At 47.8% G+C, this 13,434-nt stretch overlaps 1 protein-coding gene across 1 annotated transcript in view; it reads right to left on the minus strand.

Annotated features, from left to right (window-relative positions):
- Positions 1 to 9,356: 9,356 nt before the first annotated feature.
- The window catches only part of LOC115555082 (microtubule-associated serine/threonine-protein kinase 2), a 104,432-nt gene continuing 100,354 nt past the window's right edge, over positions 9,357 to 13,434 (minus strand). Inside the window, exon 20 of the mRNA XM_030371749.1 lies at positions 9,357 to 9,437. Coding sequence (XP_030227609.1) covers positions 9,357 to 9,437 — 81 coding nt within the window. The remainder of the gene's footprint in view (positions 9,438 to 13,434) is intronic.

Here is a 13,434-nt window from a genome sequence, read left to right on the forward strand (position 1 = left end):
AGCGCTGCTAATTGCTAAGCACCTTGTCTTCATGTCCATAAAGACATGCTGATAAAGACTTGTAGTGCCCTCCATTTAACCCTCCTTGAAGTAGAAAGACGTTTTTCTAATTCAAAGGTGTCTGTGTGGGGGGCAAGTGGGGGGGGGGGGGGGGGGGAGGGTGGGGGGGGGGGGGGGGGGACATGTAATGAATGCAGTGAGCGAGACTGGGTAATGAAATCTGGGCTGGGCATTAAGGAGAGCACCGGGGTAGAGATTACCATCGCTGACTGCCATTTCCTCACATGGGCCCCATGCAACCCAACCCATGTAAACACACATCATCTTACAAGAGGTTCAAATCATTGACACCCACCACGCACACACACACACACACACACAAACACACACACACACAATCCAACTCGCACAAGGCTCATTAGGGCACACTGGCACAGATGTCACCAGAGACGATTCCGACGCCTCGGCCGCGCGCTCGCTCAGGATTCAGGAGGAACCAGAGTTCACCACAGAGGGGGGGGGGGGGGGGCCCCAAGAGGTCCCAACCCATCCCTCCACCCCCCTCCAGAAACATTATGATTGACAGGTTAGATAACTGAAGCATGGCTGAGCCTGATGCCAGCTAGCGGGTGGCGCCCGGCTCAGCAGATAGATGATTAGGACGAGGAGGGAACACGCGATAGAAATTGACTTTTGAATTTTTATCCTTCCAAATGGTATTTGGTTATTCTGGGAGGGTCCATAACATATGGTCACATACCCAAAGTCCCTCTCACCCTGCATGGAAAGTATATTTATGGGAAATTAAGAGAGGACGATAATGTGTAGAAAATTCAGTTTACACTTATGATTGACAAGCAGGAAACACAAATACCAAGCAAAGCCAAGATGACGAGTTTGAATTGGCTGCGACCAACCTATGTAGAAATGTGTGCGATTGAGACCAATCCATTGTACAAACCGCATGGGGGAATCATGGCCAAATGTGTAACGCGTACCCCACACAATGAACGGGGTTCCACTATTAGCTTGGCCAAGGCACACTATATGAACAACTTGTCGGAAGTACACGGTGCTACAAAAACATATAGTTCCACTTGTTTCCAATATGGCGCACCTTTAGGGTGTGAGCGTGTTCCTGGTGTTGTCTGAGGCGTTCCCCACATAGTGCTCTACTCAGTCGTGCTGCCTTGTTATTGGAACTAGTTAAACACGGCATTGTTCAAGTGGAAATATGAACATGAGCTGATGATCATTTGATGGTGGGAATATGTGTGCAAATGACCTGTGTGCATCGATGCACCACCATCCCGCCCACACACACACACACGCAGATACACACACACACACACACACACACACACACACACACACACACACACACACACACACACACACGTGCACACAGATGCACACATCTTTGTTCCAGCGAAGAGGATTGCTTGATAGAAGCTCCTGCTCCCCCAGCCTGAGCTGATCATACAGAGACCATGAAACACATTTGATTAGCATGTCAATTAGTGGAGCTTCATCGGGGGCTCCGAGGGAAGGAACCGTCGCAACCACGGCTCCGCGACGTGCAGAGAATGAGATTTCGGTGGGCATGTTGTTTGGCAAGATTAATTACTTTAATCTATGGATCTGGACTAGGACGGATGGCAGAGAACAATGGGGATTATAAGGAGGTTCCAACTCTGCATGTATGCCTGAGTGATCACGCACGCACGCACGCACGCACACTCGCACACATAAAACACACACACCGCCCACCCGCCCACAACACACACATGAATACATTAGCTGCTGGCTCCTTGTTCACGTTGTGCATGAAAATGAAAGCAGAAGATGCACTTGTATGTGCGCTGAATGATTAATTGGTTTTCACAGAATATTTTTTGCGGTTTACTTTCTAGCCATACCCATGTTGGAGTTATGATTCATATATAATCAACGTTTGTGTCAAGGGTGTGCTTATGACGATTTGTGTGTCAGGGAGTCTATTGGGACCAACCAGCTTTCTATGTCCCTCTCTCTATTTCCTGTTAGAGTTACAGTCTGGTTGCTGTTATAACAATGGGTGCATATTCAATGAATCCAAGAACGGAAAAGGAGAATCAGCTCCAAGGTAATCACCCTGTGGCATATATTAGCAAGGTGGGGCATTACAGGTGTTGAGTCTTAGCACATCTTTCAAAAAGAAACCTATAGATTGCACTGTTGTAGTGTAGTACCACTACTCACATAAGTCTCAAACTAATGCTTGAACCTGAATTGATCAAGCCAGCGCTTTGGTCATTTATCACTGCTAGGCTATGACCAAATGGGGGCCTTGAGGACCAGACCTGGGTTTGTACAAACCACTACTTTACTTTGTGATGATTCCCTATGATGAACAGTAGCCTATCAGCAAGTGGTTTAACACAGTGTGGTTTATTGTGATGGTAGTTCGCAGAGTGGATCCCCCCCCCCAGTACAGAGCCTGCAGAAGAGCCTGCTCTTTGTTATCAGATGTGGAGACATGGCTTTAATTCCCACACGGGGCTTTCTCCATGGTAATGCAATCTCTGTGGTCCAGTGGAGCGAAGCGGCTTCATCAGACGCGCGGCCCTCGGTGTAAGCCACACCGGGAACACACTCCTAGGAACCAAATTACATTTAGTAAACATGTCGCGTGAACTGTAATGTCCATTATAACTCGGACCACATTATAACCAGTGTCTCAGTGGTGCAGTTGAGAGAGCTGTTTGTTATCAGCTCTGGAGACCCAGGCTGATAGTCTGCAACAGCCTCGCCAATACTCTTCAAAAGGCTTTTTGGAATCCAATAATGTTTTTGGAACGATGTCATATGAATTGTAATGCCAATTACAACCACTGACCTCCAAAGCCAGCGTCTGTGTATCAAAGTACTACCTGGGTTTCTTGTCCTTGATTGAATATATTGATGTATGGTGGCCTATTATTGAGCGATATACGAGCACAGTGTGTACATGGTGACTGAGGAATCTAAGGTCATGGCTGAACACCTCGACTTGGTGCTGAGGTCACAGAGAGTTCAGCAGAAAGCCTTCCCTCATCAATAATCAGGATCAGAGATTGGTGAAAGATCACATTTTGCTATTCGATGCAGGTCAGCGGGTCACACACACACACACACACACACACACACACACACACACACACACACACACGCACACACACAGACACAAACATGCACGTGCATGCTCAGATGTTGCTCCCTAAATTGGAAAAGCATGCGCAAATAATTTATTTAAAACAAACTATAATCAGTAGCCAGTAAAATGAACCATTGATCAAATGATGAGAATAAGTACACTACACACATGCACACACACACACACACACACACACACACAATCACACACACACGCACACACGCACACATTCACACACACACACACACACACAACACAAACACACAGACACACATATGTATGTATATATTTGAACAACCTTGATAACACTGAGCTTTGAAATGAAACAGAAGGTTACACACTCAGTTTTAATCTCAAGAACAATTGTTCTTTCATTAAAAAACAACCACCACATCTAGCATTACCCTCCAGCCTCCTTGCCGTGGTTCCATTTTCATCATCCGATGGATGAGTCACATGCACTTAAGAGCAGGAAGGAGCATGGAACACCGAGTGGAACCCACTCATCACTTATAGCACATTCATACACATTCATTACACAGAGTTGAGCCGTGCCAGTGTCAGTACTATGGAGTCAGAACAGTCTCATTATTAATGAATGCACAGAGAAGGATTCACAAATGTATTTTGTGATTTATACATAAATTACTCTCTTCTCACAAATACATTTCAATGCACACACAAATGGATATCGGCATGTATAAATGTAAAATAAATCCATAAACAAAAATAAGTTTCACAAACATATTCTGATCCACACACAAATATGTCTTGTTTTAAATAAAGGTAATATAAATCCATAAATATATTAATTTAAAAAAGATTTGCAATTTTCATCAAAAATGTATTTGGATGTTGTTACATTTATGTACAGACTGTTAAACTTGAATTTACAAGACGCTTTTCATTTGTGAGCTTGTTTGCATTTGTGTGTGAAACTGTCTGCATTTATGTGTGGATTTTTGAGACTCTCCTGACGCCGCTAGATTCACAAATGCATTTTTTTCAACAAGGAACTCTCTGTAGCCAATCAGATGCCTCCCTCGTTTTCAGCCAATCACATGGCTGCAGTTCCGACCTCTGAGTCCAGCCTCCAAGCCTCCCGGTTCTCTGTCAAATGTCTACTCTATCGGAAATAACATGGTTTTTTGAATGATCGTACATAACAATCTCTAGGTGGTGAAGAAGTGAATGCTGCGTCACGACACTTTTTCCATCTAATTTCGACTGGGTTTTGGGATTATCGGTGCCGTTAAAGTAGTAAACGGCACCGACGTAAAAACCCAGTCACAGCAGTCATGCGGTTGACTGAAAACGAGGGAGGCATCTGATTGGCTACAGAGACTTCCTTGTTGAAAAAAATGCATTTGTGAATCTAGCGACGTCAGGAGAGTCTCAAAAATCCACACATAAAAACAGACCAGTTCCCACACAAATGCAAGTAAGTTCACAAATGAAAAACGTCTTGTAAATACAAGTTTAACAGTTTGTATATAAATGTTACAACATCCAAATACATTGTGATGAAAATTGCAAATATTTTTTAATTAATATATTTATGGATTTATATTACATTTATTTAAAACAAGGTACATTTGTGTGTGGATTAGAAATGTGTTTGTGAAATTTATTTTTGTTTATGGATTTATTTTACATTTATACATACCGATATCCATTTATGTGTGCATTGAAATGTATTTGTGGGAAGAGAGTAATTTATATATAAATCACAAAATACATTTGTGAATCCTTCTCTGTGCATTCATTATTAATGAGACTGTTCTGACCCCATACAGTACTAGTATCATTTCCCCAACCTGCATAGAACATTTAATTCAAAGTAGTGACGCATTTTCTCTCTCTCTTTTTCAAACTGAAAATGTACAAATGTATTGAACACACGAGTTGGTGCCGTCGGGAAAGCTGTGTTGTAGAGCCCAACGAGTACCCTGAGAGGGAGCCCCGCCCAGGGACAGCCACGGGTCACATGGTGGTGTTGGACCTCTTCCAGAGAGAGGGAACACCTTTTATGACGATCAGCGAGTCATTGAAACGATAAAAGAGTATAGACCAACGCTCTCTAAAGCCCTCCCCGCTGTCTCCCACAAGGCTTTAGGCAGCGATCGGCTCTTCAGACGCGGCCTCAGAGCGCCCAGAGCCCCCCCCCCTCAGAGCCCCCCCCCAGAGCCCCTCCCCTCAGAGCCCCCCCCCCTCAGAGCCCCCCCCTCAGAGCGCCCAGAGCCCCCCCCTCAGAGCACCCAGAGCCCCCCCCCTCAGAGCGCCCAGAGCCCCCCCCCCTCAGAGCCCCCCCTCAGAGCGCCCAGAGCCCCCCCCCCTCAGTGCCCCCCCCCTCAGAGCCCCCCCCCTCAGAGCGCCCAGAGCCCCCCCCCTCAGAGCCCCCCCCCCTCAGAGCGCCCAGAGCCCCCCCCCCCCCTCAGAGCCCCCCCCCTCAGAGCCCCCCCCCCTCAGAGCGCCCAGAGCCCCCCCCCTCAGAGCGCCCAGAGCCCCCCCCCTCAGAGCCCCCCCCCCCCAGAGCCCCCCCCCCTCAGAGCGCCCAGAGCCCCCCCCCTCAGAGCGCCCAGAGCCCCCCCCCTCAGAGCCCCCCCCCCTCAGGCCGCGGCTCCGCCCGGCGTCGGCCCCTCCGTCCCCCGGCTGCACGCCGCGTGGCTCTGGAGGCCGACGAGGAGCAGGTCGGAGAGAAGGACCGCTGAACCGCTTCCCCCCGCTGTCAAAACAGAGCCAGGTGTTCCCCCCCCCCCCCCCATACACAGACCAGCCGCTCGCCATATCCTGCTTGGCAAAAGAAAGTATATATTATATATAAACATCAACTCCCAGTTAAACACACACACGCACACGCGTGTGCTGGTGCAGGGCCCGGTCCATAACAGGTCCATTCACGGGTGCCCCCCCCCCCCTCCCCGCTTCCTCATATACCCCGGAAAAGAGGAAGAAAAGGACTCTCTTCCTCTCCTCCTCCCCCCCCCCCTCCTCCTCCCCCCTCCTCCTCCTCCTCCTCCTCCTCCTCCTCCTCCTCCTCCCCTCCTCCTCCTCCCCTCTCTCCTCCTCCTCCCCCCTCTCCTCCTCCTCCTCCTCCTCCTCCTCCTCCTCCTCCCCCTCTCCTCCTCCCCCTCCCTCCTCCTCCTCCTCCTCCCCCTCCTCCCCCTCCTCCTCCTCCTCCTCCTCCTCCTCCCTCTCTCCTCCTCCTCCTCCTCCTCCCCCTCCCCCTCCCCCTCCTCCTCCTCCTCCTCCTCCTCCTCCCCCTCCTCCTCCTCTCTCCAGCGCTCCTCAGTGTTGACTTTGGGGTATTATTGTTTCCTCGTCAGGTTCAGTTCTTCCAGGAGGCCCGGGCCCCTGGCGCCCCGGGCCCCTGGCGCCCCGGGCCCTGGCGCCCCGGGCCCGGGCAGGGCGTGGACGGGCAGCCGTCCTACCTGTGGCTCCTCCAGTCGGGCCTCCAATCTTATCGCCGCCCCGTGTCAGGCGGTTCACTGAGGCCTTTGTGAACGTGTGAACCCCCGGGATCTCAGGAAGGGAACCCTTTAATAAACCCCGGGCTGCTGTGTGAACCCACCACGCTATTGGGAGGAGGAGGAAATATCACATACGTATGTGTCATATATGATATTCATACATGATATTTATATGGTTCTGTCATGGACTCAAGCAGGTCCACAAGGAAATAAGTTCAATGAATTCAAAGTAATATTATATTGTTTCACATTATATTTGCTCTCCTCTCAATGGTTGTGTGTATATTCATGTTGGAGTTACCCTAGCCTTCTGTTCTGATAGTTTCCGTTAACGTTGCTGTTTCTGAAGACGTCCTCAGCATGTGATTCCCGCTCCATCGTAGCCTTGGCCCACGCTGCCCCTTTCTAAAAATGCTCGTCCCAAGGTTGCCGGCTATCGTCGAATCCCAGACTGATAGCAACATGACCTGAGCAGCGGTACGTGAAAAGGAACCTCCTAATGTGTCTGAGGGATTATCTTTGGGTTTGTGCGTGTGTTTGTGTGTGTGGGGATGTATGTGTGTGCATTGTTTTGTGTGTTTATGCGTAGTGTAAGTGTTTGTCTATGTGTGGGTCTATGTGTGTGTATGGATTTGTGTGTGTGTGGTGTGTGTGTGTTTGTATGTGTGTGTGTGTGTGTGTGTGTGTGTGTGTTGTGTGTTGTTGTTGTGTGTGTGTGTGTGTGTGTGTCCTATGTGGGCGGACTTGGCAAGGTCTTGGCAGTGGCCCCTCACCCGCCCCTCGGACAGCCTTCAGACAGAGTACCTGACGGAGGCCTAGAGAGATGGGTATCACCAGCCGACCAACGCAAGGCCAGAACACTGTGTGATCCGTGTGAGCCAAGTCATGTGACCTCACACATGGCTTATCGCGCTAATGTCCAGTGACTCAGTGTGTGAGTCAACGTCACCTGGTCGTCCCAGAGCTGAGCTGTGAGGTGGGGACACAGATGGTTGATTGTTGAAGAACATAACAATTGAATACAAAGCAGCTTTCAGAAGCTGGTCAAGGAAAATGTAAAATAAGGTAAATGCAATCATTTTAGATTGCATGACTTGTTGCCTTGAGCTCTTATATCCGACCATTTTGCACCATGTTGTACGTGGAACTGCCTTTCACAGCCTCTCAGAGCCTATTCTGCTAGGCAGCCATGGTTTGTTCGTTTTTACATCAATATTCAAAGACACAGAATTACATTTTTCCAACCGGTCATTACACCAAATCAAAAAACATATTCCTGTCTGCACACTGAAACCCATAAATTCATAAGAAAGTAGTGTTAAAAAAAAAAAATTTAAAAAAAAATGCCAAATTTGAATGCTAGATAATTCTGTCAGTGTAAAAACACTGTCAAACTCTTCAAGGGTAATATATCATCTAAAATATTCATCATTAAGGAATTCCTGATCTTCTGTTTAGTTGGCAGAAGATGGCTAGATTAATGTTCTCTCTCTTGCCGCCAATCATTTCCTCATGAATAATTGAGAAGTGCCAACGCTTTAAGATCTCTGAGCTAGACATAAACTTTCATACCGTTACAAGTAAGGGAAATGTCTATGGTTACCATGCTAATGCATAATTAGAGTGCATCTGCATCTCTACAAGCCCTCATTTTTAATTGCTGATCCGTTCCTTGGTGTTTCCACTGTCAAGTTGTCCCTGTCCTGAAAGGACTTTGCTCAAAAGTTAAAGTTAACATTTCAATTAACACTCCACCTCAAAATTCAAGCACATATATTTCATTGATTCAAAGTTGAAACTTTGAAAACTCATGTTCGCTGTTCCACTGAATGTGCAGATTTCAAACAGCACATTCATAGCAGGTCTCTGGCCAGGTGCTGGCCCTGGTACCGACTGACCCCGGACATAAGGTCCTCTACAGCCCCATCTGACACATTCAGCACGGACATGTTGACTCAGTTGTAACCTGTCAAGAAGAGGAAATTACACCAGAAACCTTCCACCTCGCAGTTTCCACTTAACATTAGCAGGTGAAGACGAAAAAAACTATTTTCTTGAAGGAGGAACCGTTTTGAAGGGGGGGATGTTTGGTGTTGGCCGCGGCCGTCTGGTGGGGCCAGCCTCAGTGTTCCAGGAGGGCCAGCGCTCTCAGAGGGAGGAACACACCAAGACTCACTCCACCAGTAACAGCCTCACATCTCCATTACCGTACCTCCCATCTGTCATGTTCCATACAGGCGCAGCGCAGTAGCTATTACACACACAGCACATCAGTGTATCCCTTCACACACACAGACCCACCACACCAAGAGAAACACGGGGCGACGGTATTACCACCACTTGCATCAGCAACACCGTGAGAGGACTGAGGACAATAGCATCATAGAAACGCTTCAGTCCAGGGCTGAGACAAACCTTTCAATGCAATGATTGAACTACGTACTTTTGGACCCAATCATACTCAATATGTGTGTGTGTGTGTGTGTGTGTGTGTGCGTGTGTGCGTGTGTGCGTGTGTGTGTGTGTGTGTACACGTGGGTGTAACATTTAATATTTGACCAAGGCGAGTGGCGGTTAAGAGTAAGGTCAGGGCGGCGGGGGGGGGGGGGTGGGTTCAAATGACAGCATATGTGGTCAGGGCGGTGAGAAGCCTGCCTGGTAATGTAGTTAAAGATAGGTCTGCCCCCCCGCCCGCTCAATGACCCCCCTGTTCACCGCCGTCTGTGGCCTCGCACCGACCGCACGCCCCCCCGGACAGAGAGCCCTGTGTTCAGGGGGACGCCCGCCGCCACCTGAGGACGAGCGGGAGAACAGCACGGACTGTTCAACACTACTTCTCAATCGCAATTCAACTTTATTGTTTGTAACAAGGTTCACAAAGACACAGCAGCAGAAAGCAGTAACACAGGGAGCCACTCTAGGTCCTTCCATGTAATATCTAGATGGTCAGCCGACTCTTTCCCCCGAAGAGACTCGCCCACAGGGGGACGGCGGACATTGGGTTTCAAACCAACAAACTATTGTGGCTTGGATCCATCCTAATCCCTCGCCCATCCTGCTGCATGTGTGTTACAGAGGGACGAGAGAACTGGGTGGAGTCCGACCAGTGGACCTTTTGTAAAAGGAAGACCGTAAAAGCAAACCACTGGTTTCATAAATAAGATATGTGGTCTTATAAAATAAAATAAGTCTCTTCCTTAAAAGTTTCAGTCAGAACAAAAGGACTAGGATAAAAACCTAGTATAGAGTATAGAGTTCTACAACGAGTCTTTGTGCGTTCTCTTTGAACCGCGGTTGTTTATAAATGTATAAAGAGGGAGGACTCAAAAGGGTGATGACACTGAGCTGTGTTTGACCTGTTGACTTCCTGTTCAATGAGTTGGCCCTGTGTGTCACGTACCGATCGCCGTGACAACGGCAGCGGAGTATGGGAGGCTGAAGCTCTCTGGGAGAAGGAGCAGACGATAGGGGGGGCAAGGAAGAGGGAGGAATGAGCAAATGGATTCCTTAATATACCATATAGCCATGGCCAAGAGAAACAAATGGAAATGTACTAGAAATACCCCCCCCCCACTCACAAACGGGCGTTACCTTTAGCTGGGAGGAGACAGACGGACAGACGACAACGGACAGACACCGAGAGGGAGAAAAACTCATCTTTATTCCGACCACCCTGTCCCCCCCCACCCTGTCCCCCTCCACCCTGTCCCCCTCCCCCGGTCCCCCCCCCACCCCCCCCCCCCCCCCCCCACCCTGTCTCCCTCCACTCCCCCCCTCCACCCCCCCCTCCACCCTGTCCCCCTCCACCCCCCCCCCTGTCCCCTCCACCCCCCCCACCCTGTCCCCCTCCACCCCTGTCCCCCTCCACCCCCCCCCCACCCTGTCTCCCTCCACTCCCCCCCTCCACCCCCCCCTCACCCTGTGTGTGTGTGGGGATGTGTGTGTGCATATGTGTGTATATGGGGATGTGTGTAAGCCTGTGCAGAAACAATGCCTCCCTTTGTCTGAACATTCATCTTCCTCATCACACCTGTTCTCTCCACTGCACTCTCTCTTAATAAAACCAAAACAACACACACACACACGCACGCACACACACACACACAGGTTCTCTCTCACTCTCCTAGGTAATCAAAATTCAGCCTCAGACAGCAGCCAAGGTCAGGGGAGCTGTTGTGTTGTTTTTTCGAATGCATGTATGTATAACGGGGAGAGAGAGAGAGAGAGAGAGGAGGGGGAGAGGGAGAGAGAGAGAGAGAGGAGAGAGAGAGAGAGAGAGAGAGAGAGAGAGAGCGAGAGAGAAAGAAGAGAAGTGAGAGGAGAGAGAGAGAGAGAGAGAGAGAGAGGGGGAGAGGAGAGGGAGAGGGGAGAGAGAGAGAGAGAGAGAGAGAGAGAGATAGAGAGAGAGAGAGAGGGGAACGTGTGAGAGCATGGGGAGAGAGAATAGAAAAAGCACCAAATGCATGAGGAGACGTCCTTCATGCCCCTACAACGGGAGAGGTATTTGAGGCAGACTGTTCCACAGCTTCACAGCACGGGGGGCCGGTGAATGTGGACCTCCAGCTCAAATGAAGAACTTCGTCTCGGACTAGACAAGAGTTTGTTTCTCAGAAAGAACAGGATGTCTGAGTATTGAGTGCTGGCTACATTCTAGATGTATATAGTGTACAGTACACTGACAATAGAAGTGTCTTCCCATTGATGGCTCCCTCCTTGGCCGGCAGGGAACTCAACTTGGCCAGTAGCAGTAAACTAAAGTTTACTGTAGCCGGTGAGAAGACAAGCTAAAATGTCCCGTCTGGACAGCAAAGTGTCCAGGTTTAAATCCACTAGACTGGCCACTGTAGAAACACATTAGATGAATCCATAAACTCTTCTTAACTCTGACCCTTGCCCTTATATTCTGCGGCAGGCGCTGGTGAACAGACGATCCAGAGCTCCAGAGGTCAGACTTGTGGACCCCAGATGAGGGACTGCCTCCCTACTCCCTGTGCTGAGTAGAGGCGGGCTTCACCTGACCCGGCCCCATGAAGACGGTCCAACCCAAAGGAGTTCAGCCAACCAGGAGGCCTTGAGCCCTGAGTATTATAATGCTGCTGTTTTAGTATTTACCAGAAGGTGATTGACTCCCGTCTGAAACTTAATCTTAACATATTTTATTCATTGCAGCTGCACCGATTTTATTTCTAAGCAAATATGGGCCCTAATTTGCATTCCAACAAGCTCTGCGCTGAGATACCAATTGGCAATTTTCCCTGCTTCTAAACAAACATGTTAAAAGGAAAGAAAAACAGCCCTGCACTTCATTTAGAACCTTGAATATCAACGGTTTCAGGGTGGGTATGAATTCTTAACCAGCTCTCGGTTTTGCAAGAATCCCAACAACTTTAATTTCACATTTGATCCTAAGTAGTAGAAGGTGCATCCTTCAAAGTTAGCTGTTATTTATCGATCAAAGGCTTTTTTAAGTTCAAAATTTTCCCTGTTTAAGAAATACAATAAAATGTCTTCATGTTGAAAACACAGATGGAAAAAGGCAGGTTTGAGCCACAATAGAACGTAATGTTTTCAGTATGATATACAACACATTGCTTCAATGGAACTAGAATAGACCATCCAGCCTTTTTCCTCTCCCAACACAAACCATGTACAGGGAAATGCATTAATAACATTCAATGGCCAAATTAAATAGAAAGAAAACAATGCCGTTGGGGCAAACAGTTTCAGTTTATAATCTCTACCTCCAATCTCTATCACAGAAACCATCTCAGAAACACACCTTTTAAAGTGTGCTAAAGGTATCTCATCAGCTGGGTCTCTCAGGGGTCCACATGTCTGTCCACAGTTGGCAGCATCTTCACTCATTGGTTAACTGTGGGACTGTGCTCTCCAATGTGTGTATGCGCTTGCATACATGCTTGTTTGTACCTGGCCAGCAGACCCACAGTAGGTCAGCTGAAGACAACAACACACCCTTTACTCTGGCTGTCACCGCCCCGGCGGACAATCCAATCACAGTTCGAAGGACAATAAATAAAGCAGAATCGTGCCATCCGAACACACAAAGGCCATTCAGCACAAGAACAAGATGCAATGATTGGATTTAAATTGGTTGATATTTGCACAAAGGCCCACAACACTGGGGGGCAGCTTCCTTGTAGCACTAACACTCTGCTGAGAGTCAAGTCAACGAGTTATCCAAACAGAAAAACATGTTCACCACTATTTCAATTGCAGTATTGCAAAATCCTACAAGATATAAGTATTTTGCAAGATGACATCACTATTTATGCATACAAAACAAACATTCATCCGTTGAAACGTTCCCACAATATTTCTCCAAGCTATCAAAACTAAGACTTAAAACTGAAGTCTAGTGTAGAGGTTTCTGGAGGAAAAGTTGCATATGTAAAAATAGAGTGTTTGTGTTTTGTTCTGGTCCCTTGGTCTATGAAATAACGTCCAGAATATAAATAGGGACCAAACAGAGAGGTTTCATAATCCCCCACCTACTCTCACAAGAAAAAAAGAAAAAAAATGAAAAGAAAAAACAAATATATATAAAAAAATAATATATATATATTTTTATATATATATATATATATATATTTAAAAATAATCTCCCCAGAAAGTACTATAAAATAATAAGTTCGGCGCTTTTATTTAATTTTTAGTCGACCCTGGCTTGCTTCTTCCGGCTGAGTTCGTCTGGAGGGGCAAGGGCTCTAGCCCCACCAGCCCAATGCAATGTGTGCTGGACTTGAAACATTGAAATGCGCAGCTCAGATG

Source organism: Gadus morhua, chromosome 12 (genome assembly GCF_902167405.1).
Source record: "Gadus morhua chromosome 12, gadMor3.0, whole genome shotgun sequence".
Taxonomy (NCBI): Eukaryota; Metazoa; Chordata; class Actinopteri; order Gadiformes; family Gadidae; genus Gadus; species Gadus morhua.